The sequence below is a fragment of the Physeter macrocephalus genome, chromosome 8 (genome assembly GCF_002837175.3).
Source record: "Physeter macrocephalus isolate SW-GA chromosome 8, ASM283717v5, whole genome shotgun sequence".
NCBI lineage: Eukaryota > Metazoa > Chordata > Mammalia > Artiodactyla > Physeteridae > Physeter > Physeter macrocephalus.
Window position 1 is genome coordinate 96416554 of NC_041221.1, and position 12022 is coordinate 96428575.

Consider the following 12022-nt stretch of genomic DNA (forward strand, 5'->3'; position numbering starts at 1 on the left):
CCTGCGCGTCCGGAGCCTGTGCTCCACAACGAGAGAGGCCACAACAGAGGGAGGCCCGCATACCACAAAAAAAAAAAAAAAAAAAAACGTGAAAAAAAGTATGACATCTCATTGAATGAGTGTTCTACACTTCAAATAAATCGAGCTATCACATCAATGTTTTAGCCAGGTGATACATTTTTTATTCAAGCATAACTTTTGCACATAAATAATCACATGGTGTAGTACTACACTCAAATAATTTTTACTTTTTATTCCAAATAAGAGTAAAATACATTAATCCAAATCATTCTAGCAGACTATATGGAAGACCACATCACTGGCTTGAAAACAAACTTGAATCACAAATCTTTTAATCAAAATATAAAATAAGAGAAAATACTCAATTAAGCTCCCCTTTTGGATTTGGAAACAAAAACAGCTGCTGAAACAATGAGTGGTTTTCCTTCTGAGTTCATCAAGAGGGGAGCCAGACGTCGATCTGATGGCCCTTGTGTTGCCCTTATTGTAAAAAATGGAAATTACTGCAAGTTTTCATGGTCATGATATGGGGCTAGGGAAGGATTAACTGCCTAGACAAAAATGGCATAGAGAAAATATACCCAAGATGTATGAATTTCTACTTAATGCCTTAGAAGATAGTTTCTTTTATAAAAGACACAATAAGCACTAATGTGTTTCAGTATAACTTTCTAAAAGACAAATAATTTAATAACAGTAGATCATTTTATTTATTGTTTAGAAATTCAAAAATGAATCATACATTCACTTCTCTTTTTCTATACTGAAGTAGTTTGTGAAGGCACGGTTAAAAGGCAGCGTTATGGCTGCTTTCTTTCCCTCTGGCTCTCTGTTTTTTTCAGGTTGTGGCGTCAAAACTAACTGAAAATTCTTTAATTAGTCTTCTTGGACACAAGCCTCCCATTTACTTCAGTGGGAGGTTTCTTTGCATAAAACCAGTGGTTTGTGTCCACCGGAGCCTTTTGACTGCTTTCCTTTGATTAATCAGAAAACTAAAGCTCAGTCTGAGTACCACTTTTGTAAAGAATGAATGAGCATAATCCCTTACAGCTTTCATGAACCAGAAGGATTAATCTGGCAGTCCAGTCCCATACTCCACTTCAAGTATTTTCAATTACTTGGCACCGTTGGAGGTGACGTCCACGGCTCAGTAAGAAGGCTACTGCTGGCATAATGGTTTCTCCATGTCCCAGCACATGGTCTTGGCATTAATAATCCATCATGAAATGATTTGCAATGCACAAGGGTGACATTTGATTACGTGAAAGGCATTGCAGGAATGAGCATGTAGGCTCTTAAGGCCAACTGCTGGCAAAAATATGATGAAATGTTATATGGTAAAAATAACATTTAGACGGTTTAGTTGAAACCATTGAAGACAGTTTCTGAACTGACCAAGAAAAGTGTAAGGACATTGCTTTAGGAGAAATTTTCTTCCTTTTTTTTTTTCCTTCCTGGTTTTCCTTTCTCAAATCACATTTTGGGGAGCCAAATAGGTTAAGATTTGGCAGCCAATCACCCAAACACATTCTCAAAACATATTTGATTCAGGAAATTCTGGATCTTTTAAAAGCAAGGATGTTAACAATCCTCCTGAGAACCTTAAAATATGATGATTTAAACATAAGGAAAAGGAAACCCTGAAATGATCAGAGAAATCACCAAGAGGTTTCCCTGCTGAAGAGTTCAGCTTTTTAAATTTTGTTTTCTATTTTTTAGAGACCATAAGGAGGATGGTAAATTTACTACATATGGGAAGTCTTATCATTTGGGGTAGAAATTTATGAGATGATAGGGAAATTCATAATTCTCAAGGAAGCAAAAACAAAAAAAACCCAAGAACATTAGAATTTCTTAGACTCATATCCTCTAGATCTATTCACTGATCTGTCAAAAGCATTATATTCTAAGTACATTATAATGAATGTAGTTATTACATATGAACAAACATAATGCATGGGTGTGTATGGCCAAATGTTGGTTATTCGAGATCACGGGTATAGGGTGGAGGGAAAGTTATTTTGCATAAATGAAATTCAGAGAGAATTAGAAGGTTTTTTTAAATCGATAGTTTCAAATTAATCCACTTTCAAAACTTTAATCACAGATATGAACATAATAATATCAGCTGATTTTAATGTTACTGATTTTTCCTTCCTAGCCCACCATCTTGCAGAGTGAGGTGAAATACCTTAGTTGATATGTTATGTTGTATGTAATAGTATATACTGTTTCGTATATCTGTCAATAGTGATTATATTTTTTTTAAAAAGGACATATATAAACTTCATTGATTCTTCAGATTTGTTATTCATCATTTAGCTATTCATTCAATATTTATTAGGCACTTACTATATGCAAAGCCCAGTACTTGGCATCTTAGGGATATAAGGATACAGACTCTGTCCCTGAGGCACTTACATTTTATTATAGGGACAGAACATGCACATAAGTAGCTGTAGCATGAGGTAAAAAAACATTAAATACTAGAAGAGAAGCAGAGATGACTGCACTGGAAAATCAGAAGAGGTAAAGATTTTTAGTGGGGCGATTCAGGGAAAATTCATGGAAAATGTGATATCTAAGTGAAGTCCTGGAAGATAGTCAGGATTTAGACATGAAGAAAAGGCTGCAACAGCACTTCATGAGTAAGTCACAGTATGAGTGTGGAGTGGCTGGAAGAGGTCAAGGCCTGGATGAGGGACAGTCAGGCTGAAGCACTGAGTGTCAAAAAGGAATTCCGGGAGATAAAGCTGGGAAAGTTGGGGCTAGTTGTAAAGTCTTTATTGCCAGAATAAGGAATTCAGACTTTAATAAGAAGGTAAAATAGTAGGGAGCCATTGAAGCCATTTTATTTTCTTTTTTACTTTTTATTTTGAAATAATTTTAGACTTATAGAAGAATTGCAAAGATAACAGAGTTCCCAGAAAAAAGTCAATATTATCTAAGTTTTTATGCTTTTTTAATAGTTCATGTAGTATTTTTATATCACACTCCTATGATTACATCCCCTTTCTCATGCTGAGTGTAGTGTATGTCTTTTATTTCTTACTCACAAATGTCTTTCTTGATTATCTTTTCAAAGATATAGTTTTTAATTTTGTTGACCAGGTTTGCCAGTTTTTGCCCAATTTCATATCAGCTCCCCCATAGCTATCCTACATATAAATCAAATCTACCTTAAAACAAAACAAAAGAAAACAAAAACCAAAAAAACAGTGAGATCAGTGCACAGAAGTCCCTTGATCCATCTTTTAAACAGAATGCTCTCCCTAAGTTTCATACAGCCACAGAGCTGTGTGACTTTTTGTCATGATCCTGCTTGGAATACGGTGGGCCATTTCAATATGAAAATTTGTGCTTTTCTTTAACTCAAAGAAAATTGCTTCTGTTACTTATTTCTTCCCCTTATTTCCTTTGTCTCTTTCTAGAACTCTTATTAATGTTTACCTCCAAGATTTATCCCCATGTCTCCTGTCCTCTTTTTCCATCTCTTTGTCTTTTTGCTCTAAGTTCTAGAAAATTTACTATTTATTTTTTACTTTGTTATCCTTTACTAATTTGGCTGTGATCTATGTCTATTCATCTGTTTACTCATTTTTTATTTATTTTTATTGTTCTAATTTGGCAATCACACTTTAAATTTCCTGTTCCCTGCTTGCTTCTTTTTTCATAGCTGTTTTAGGGATACTTATCTTTCCACAATTTTCTGAAGATAATTATTGTAATACTCTTTTACATACTCTGTTGCTTGAATTATTTCTGTTCTTTTGTTTGCTTGCCTTGGCCTTTTTTTTTTTTTTTTTTTTTTTTGGTTTTCTTCAAACGTTTGGTGATCTGTAGTCCATTGACATTCATGGACAAAAAACAAAAAAAAAACAGATTAATTTAGGTGGCTGGCAAAACCTTGCTGTGTGGCTGAGCAGCTCTGTTTTCTTAGGAGGCCTCCCCTGAATGGGAAGTCTGATGGGAGCTCTCTATGAGTAGGCAGGCTTCACCTTGAATGCTCAATGCTGGACCTGCAGACTCATGTGGATTAGGGAATCCTTTCCTCATTTGTTGCCTTTCTTCCCCCTCCCTTGCTCCCCATCCATGTTTAAGTGGCTAGGGTTCCATCAAGTTCTGTTCTAAGGCTTCTAGAGCCATTTTCAAATCATCCTCATCAGGCAGTTCACTTTCATTAGTCAGAGGTAAAAATCCACTGTTGACCACTGCTCAGGGTAGAAGGAAAGACCTCACTGGCTGGCGGTGTCAGAAGCGTTGAAAGCACTTCTTTAAAATTACCCCATGCTACTGTCAGAGTAAGCTTTCCGAAACACATTTGAATATATCATGCTCCTGCTCAGAATCTTTCAGGGATTTTGATTTTATATAGAATAAAACCTATTCTTCTTTGCAAAGCATGAACACCCCTTATAGTTTGATGTGAGTGCCTACCATCATCTCCTACTGTTTTCCTGTCACAGACACACTTAGGCTCCCCAAATTCTGAAAGTTCTTGTGGGTTTCTCTTGTTCCATGCCTCTGTACACACTGTTCCCTGTGCTGAGAATGTTATCTCCTCTTTACCGATTGGCAAAGACACCCCCAATTGTACATCTCAGTGTGTGATTGCTTCCCATGAATTCTTTTCTGACTTCCCTAGGCAGACATAGGTTTGTGGGTCTATTTATTAAACTATATCTTCCCCTTACTCCACAAAGGATTTGAAATAATATAAAACAGATACATGGTAACAGGACGAAATAAATGAGTGAGGCACACAAAGGATTTGAAATAATATAAAACAGATACATGGTAACAGGACGAAATAAATGAATGAGGCACACTAAGTTGAAAGGGAGAGTAAAGTTAGAAATATAAATAATATCAAGTATGAGGTTAGTCCTAAAAATTACACGACACTAAGTTTTATAGACATACTATGAGGAGATACACTGAAATTTGCCTCTGGGCTTCCTAGTTGTCAAAGCTAAGAGGCAAAGTTGAGCGCTTCTGAGTTTCACATTGTCCATAAGCTATAAATGAGGGATTTTTGCCAGTTATTGAAAATTAAGAGAGAGTTTACTGCACTAAAGGGGTACTTATAAAGGTGACTGGTAAATTGAGAAGCTCCTACTTTTGTGCTTTCATTGACCCTCTAATATTACTATGTAATTACTATAATTTTTGTACATTTCTTTCCTTAAGGTATGGACCATATCCTCATTACTTGATCCAGTGCTTGATATTTCCTAGTCACTCAATAAGTATTTGTTACGCACACAATCAGATACTGATTGTTAATGCAGACAAATGTTTTGGTGTGAACAGGTGTACAACTAGAAATGAATCATCATTTATACCCATCATAAACATAACAAAGAATTAACCAACTGGAAGAATCTTTATACTAATTATCAAAACAATACTTGGAATATCTGCTATATATCAGATAAACACATTGCATGTATATTTCATATGACTCTCAACCTACCCTGTGGGTATTATTCCCCATCTCAAAATCAGGGGAATCAGTAAGTTAAATAAATTTCCCAAGGGTCTACAATTATTCAGAGGCAGAACTTGGGATTAGCATAGGTGCCTGAACCCAGCCCTGTGACCCTCAACCTTTGCTATAGGTTCATGCTTTCGTGTGTAGTAGATTGATTAGTATTTGATTACAAATTTCATAAACGTGAAGACTTTCTACTGAAGGAAGGGCCCTGATGGAAGGACTTTGCCCAAGTTCTTTGTTCTTTAAGATTTATTCCAAAATATTTGAGGGAAAAGGCAGCAGCAATCAGGCAAATAAAATACTATAAAATTCATTTTCCATAAAGAAATATCAGGGGACAACACCCTAATAAAAAATACTTCCCATTTAAAAAAATGGGAACATCTGACCAATTTTTCTCTTACGTAATGGAATGTGGCACAACTTTTTTCATTACACCCAAGAAAACTTACAATGCACCATTTTATAAAAGGGCTTACTCTGTTTTAACTCAATCAGCTTTCACTGATCAATTTATGGTTGCTTCTTACCTGAAAGTTGCCAAAGCAGCTTCCCCCTGGGAGGGTCACATAACTCACAAAGGGTGGTCCAGGAGACGGCAGAGACTCGTAGACCACCACACCTTCACTTGGGAACGCAGCCCTCTGTTGCTGCTTGCTTTCCCAAAATTCCTGTAACATTGACACAACATTCACTGAAAAAGACAAGAAATATAATCAGTTATTAAGGATGGACATACCTTAGCAAAAACAACATTTTATTTGCGGGTTGGATTGTATAACAAGGCACTTCCAGTTTAAGCAGAAGGGAGTATGTGTATGTTTGGGTGGGGTGGGGGTGTGGGGTGCTTTCAGTTGTGAAAGAAACAAATACTATTTAACACAAATGTGTTTATTTTTTCATGAGTATGGCTCAAGTGGTTTGGCACCCTAACTCTAACAGCATTGCAGTATATTAAATTTACAAATTAGTTTTTTTTTTTTTTTTTTTTTGTGGTACGTGGGCCTCTCACTGTTGTGGCCTCTCCCATCGCGGAGCGCAGGCTCCGGACGCGCAGGCCCAGCGGCCATGGCTCACGGGCCCAGCCGCTCCGCGGCATGTGGGATCCTCCCAGAACGGGGCGCGAACCCGGTTCCCCTGCATCGGCAGGTGGACGCGCAACCACTGCGCCACCAGGGAGGCCCCTACAAATTAGTTTTTGATAACAAATTTGAAAATCTCACTCTTCCTTCTTTGAAAATTTTCCTTAATAAACTTTGTCCAGATCTATGATTATCCATGACTCCCACTCCCGTTTCTCATAGATTCTTGGACCTGCAAAGTGAAAGCTAAATTCAAAGATAAAAATATGAGCAATGTAATTTTTAAAAATTTATTTATTTTATTTGTTTTATTTTTGGCTGCATTGGGTCTTTGTTGCTGCGCACGGGCTTTCTCTAGTTGAGGCAAGCAGAGGCTACTCTTTGTTGCGGTGCAGGGGCTTCTCATTGCGGTGACTACTCTTGTTGCAGAGTGCGGGCTCTACGTGTGCGGGCTTCAGTAGTTGTGGCACGTGGGCTCAGTAGTTGTGGTTCGTGGGCTCTAGAGCGCAGGCTCAGTAGTTGTGGCACACTGGGCTTAGTTGCTCCGCGACATGTGGGATCTTCCCGGACCAGGGCTGGAACCCGTGTCCCCTGCATTAGCAGACGGATTCTTAACTACTACCCCACCATGGAAGCCCCAAGCAATGTAATTTTAATTGGAACTCACCTATTATAAGATTTAAGAGGAGAAAGCAGAAAGAAGAAAACTCTTTCATGCTCCTTTCCACCCTAATCCATAGGAGAATGAAAGCAATTGTGTAATAAGCAGGAGGCTGGGGGAAAAAAACCATAAGTGAAACTAATAACATGGAAACCTTGTTAAGGACCACGTCTGTTAGATGACTTCAGAAAACGTAGTAATGGCTACAGCCATGTGTTTTAGATTAAATGACCTATGATAGCCTGTAGAAGTTCCAGATCAAATTAGGTTGGTTTGTTTATCCTGTACTGCAAATTGAATTGTGGAAATTAACAAGGATAATAGAATTGTAGAGGCAAAAGAGACCTTTCAGGTCATGCAGGCAAAGCTCTGCTTGATGCAGGAATTCCTTGCACAATACCACTGACAGCTGCCCATTTGGCCTGATTCTCGACACGTGGAAGGACCTGGTAAGTGGCACATCTTGATGTAGCCCATTTCAAATGCTAATGGTTTTAACTATAAGAAGGTCATTTTGGGGAGTGAGCAGAAATCTGCTTTCCTATAAGGTTCATGCAAGTGGGCTATTTCTCATTTCTGGGACCTCATAGAGGTTAATCCCCGTATTCGCTAGAGCGCAGGCTCAGTAGTTGTGGCACACTGGGCTTAGTTGCTCCGCGACATGTGGGATCTTCCCGGACCAGGGCTGGAACCCGTGTCCCCTGCATTAGCAGACGGATTCTTAACTACTACCCCACCATGGAAGCCCCAAGCAATGTAATTTTAATTGGAACTCACCTATTATAAGATTTAAGAGGAGAAAGCAGAAAGAAGAAAACTCTTTCATGCTCCTTTCCACCCTAATCCATAGGAGAATGAAAGCAATTGTGTAATAAGCAGGAGGCTGGGGGAAAAAAACCATAAGTGAAACTAATAACATGGAAACCTTGTTAAGGACCACGTCTGTTAGATGACTTCAGAAAACGTAGTAATGGCTACAGCCATGTGTTTTAGATTAAATGACCTATGATAGCCTGTAGAAGTTCCAGATCAAATTAGGTTGGTTTGTTTATCCTGTACTGCAAATTGAATTGTGGAAATTAACAAGGATAATAGAATTGTAGAGGCAAAAGAGACCTTTCAGGTCATGCAGGCAAAGCTCTGCTTGATGCAGGAATTCCTTGCACAATACCACTGACAGCTGCCCATTTGGCCTGATTCTCGACACGTGGAAGGACCTGGTAAGTGGCACATCTTGATGTAGCCCATTTCAAATGCTAATGGTTTTAACTATAAGAAGGTCATTTTGGGGAGTGAGCAGAAATCTGCTTTCCTATAAGGTTCATGCAAGTGGGCTATTTCTCATTTCTGGGACCTCATAGAGGTTAATCCCCGTATTCGTAAGAGAACCCATGACATACTTGAAGGTGGTATAGGACATCTGTTGTTTTTGCCTGCCTGGCATTTGTTTTCCCTCTTTGTAGGAATAGCACGAAAGTTTTCCTTAAAGAACCACCTTTCCTTCAACCAAGTCTTCTCCAGGGTTGAGGAGTGGGGATTAGACCAAAGTCAAGTCATTTAGAGTCAATGAGTTCCAGGACTTTTGTTGGAAATGTCAGAAGACTGGATTCTCCTTTTTCACTAGAGTTGCTGGGGTTATAGGAGAGAAGTATGGTGCTGCCCAGGCAAGGGAGACTCATGGCTGAAAAGAAAGCCAACATAGAGAAGGGTAGAACCAAGAGATAGAGAAAGAAAGACTAAGTTCTGATGTCATAGCTTAAGCTCTTGAACCAACACATCTGCATTTTCCTTAAACCGTTTTGAATTGGCATCTCACACTTACGTATAAGTGTACTAAAATAGACAACTCTCAGGTTTCCTCAGGTTCTAGATTGAATAGCTTTTCTTCTTTCAAACATTCTTTGTGTAACATGGTGTCTATGCCCTTTGACATTATCCTGATATATTTCTGAATACATGTGCTTCAAAATGCTGAGTTTTGTTATTTTGCAGGGAATCAGGAGAGCCACAGAGTTTGACCTGGAGGCAAAAACATTGCACAACCACTTTCTAAGCTGTTGACCAGAGCACCTGGCTCTTTCATTTCATTCCTAGGTCACCCATCAGCTTCCAGTTTTACAAGGTGTAGTTCAGGAAAATTCGCAAGATGCCCAGGGAATTAGATGCCTGTGTATATTTAAGAACTGTAGTTTTTAGTATTTAAGATGTGTTTTGGGAAAGAAACTGGGACATATAAGACTATCAGAGGGAACAATTGAATTAACCAATAAAATACATGCTAAGTGGTCAAGGTGAGCTTGGTAATTACAGACATTTTTCATTCATTCAAAAATATTTGAAGTAATATTTGCCACCAGTTGATGTAACCCAAAATAGAATTAGAACTTTTATTTCCTAAACTGTATTTCTGCTCCCCAACTTCCTCTCCCTCCCATGTCCAGGAAAAAAAGTATTTTGTGAGCGGGATGATTTGTGTCTCAATTTGCCCATGACCTACAGAATTCAGCAGAGATGTCTTGAAGATTGAAGCCTAAAAGCAAAGTCACTGGTCTGTTGCTCTGATAGTCAACAAGGGCCATTAACTGGCTATTTTAAGTTGGTTCATTGTTGAATGATGTTCAGCTGAAAACTGGAGTAAGGAGCTGAAGACTCATGCTTATCTAGGTAAAATGAATACAAGAATTCTGGCATGTAAAACTGTGTGGATTAAAGAGTTCAAAGGTGGGTACTAAGTAAAATTTCTGCATGAATAAATGTAGCAGTTTTCAAATTTTTTATTCTGCAACCTTGGAAGATTTCTTTGATGGTCTTACGTATGTCATCACCTCTAAAGAGTGCAACATATGTACATGCACACACACAATCCATCTTTCTATCTCTATCTCCTCGTGTCGACTGGAAAACCAGATGAATGCAGTGCAGAGGGAAGAAGGCCAGCATGCTGTTTGGAATTTCAAAGATCAGTATATCTGAAGATGCTCTATTTATGAAACAGATGCTCCTTTATTTTTTTGAAGTAGCAACAACAAGGTTCATGGACAACATCAAAGAAAAGGCAAGCAAAGGGTCAAGTACTGCTGAAGAAAACCACCCAAATTTGAGGAAAGGCCTCACAACACAGTTTAGTCGCCAGCTGCAGTTGCACCTTCAGTGCCCAGCCAATGATCCTGTCTTTCACGTTACAAACTTAAGCCACCAAGCGTGTGATATCCCTCCCTACATCTAGTGACCCATTTGCACAAGTGCCCAGCCCTTCATGCTCTCATGCTCCCAGGCCTACTGAACCAGAATCTACATTTTAAACAAGATTCTCAGGCAATCTGATGCACACTAAAGCTTGAGAAGTCCTGAGTAGGGTAGGACGAAGTTGCTATTCTCATCTCTCTTATCATGTGCCTATTATATGCCAGGCACTAGGCATTTTCTCATTTAATTCTTACAATACCCTCTAGAAATAGCTATTACCATCCACAACATAGAGATAAGAAATAAATGATGCTCAGGATACAATCACACAGCTACTAAGTCTTAGCCTTGGGATTTTTAACCTAGTTTGGTCTGGGTGTATAGTCTAGCTCTTTGCTCATCCTGAGCCACTCCTAATTAAAATGGAATTTAAGTTGTTTTCATGCATGTCTACATCTATTAGAAGCATTTCAGAAGAAGAATAAAGGTTAATTGAATATTTGAATGTCATCAAAGGTATGGAAGATGTGTTGCCTTTGTGAGGCTGTTGGTAGGAAAGGTGTAGGAGGCTCTGCACAAGAATTACTTCACTTACCATTTTCTATGGGCCATTTTTCTGATACTTATTCTTGGCAGTCAAACAAAGCAAAGGGTTAATATCTGTATTTTTTTCATAAAAGTGATATGACACTTTCTAGCTTGGAACTGTCACAATGAATGAGCAGTCTGTGTCATGTGAACAGGTATCCTGATTAATCTTCAGCTAACACTTTGCTCTGGTTTAAAACAGTGTTGTAAATACCCACCAACTGTGGGCTTCAGAGGGGGCTATGATTAGGCCTCCCATTCCAGTCCCTTCTTTCAAGAAATAATGGCTAAAGGAGAGACCACAAGAGGAACAAGAGGAAATGACAAAAGACCAAGGAGGGCTTTGGAACAGGCTTCCTTTGAAGAGGGGCATAAACAAAAGTCAAGGTCAAGTTCCTCTGTCTGATTGTGCCTTCCACCTCAGGGTCAGGAAGCTATCATCTGGAATACATCGTTTTTGGCTATGCATTATTTCTCCCAAAGTTTAGTGAAATTCTTTCTAAAGAGTTTCTACTTTGTCTGAATAGACACTAAAGGAAAAGGGCTTTATCCACAGCCATGACAAGATAAATTGGTCATCCATAGTGAATCTGGACACCAGACAGGAGAGAGGTAGTGAATCCTCAGCTGGAGACCCAGAGAATGCAGATGAATAACAACCTGGCTGATGCTGGAGCCAAGCTGAGCAACTCTCCGACTTCAGGGTTTAACACTACAGGTCATCTATTGGTCTTGCCTTTGTCAAGGTAACTTATGTTTAACTGGTAAAATTACTATAAAGAAGTAGAATGTCCAACAAACACATGAAAGAATGCTCAACATCACTAATCATTAGAGAAATGCAACTCAAAACTACAATGAGGTATCACTTCACAGCAGTCAGAATGGCCATCATCAAAAAATCTACAAACAATAAATGCTGGAGAGGGTGTGGAGAAAAGGGAACCCTCTTGCACTGTTGGTGGGAATGTAAATTGGTACAGCCAC

The 12022-nt window shown here is 38.7% G+C and overlaps 1 protein-coding gene across 1 annotated transcript in view; it reads right to left on the reverse strand.

Moving 5' to 3' along the window:
- The window catches only part of LIX1 (limb and CNS expressed 1), a 50920-nt gene that overhangs the window by 25392 nt on the left and 13506 nt on the right, over positions 1-12022 (reverse strand). Inside the window, exon 2 of the mRNA XM_007119456.3 lies at positions 6049-6212. Within this exon, the coding sequence (XP_007119518.1) occupies positions 6049-6212 (164 nt within the window). The remainder of the gene's footprint in view (positions 1-6048; positions 6213-12022) is intronic.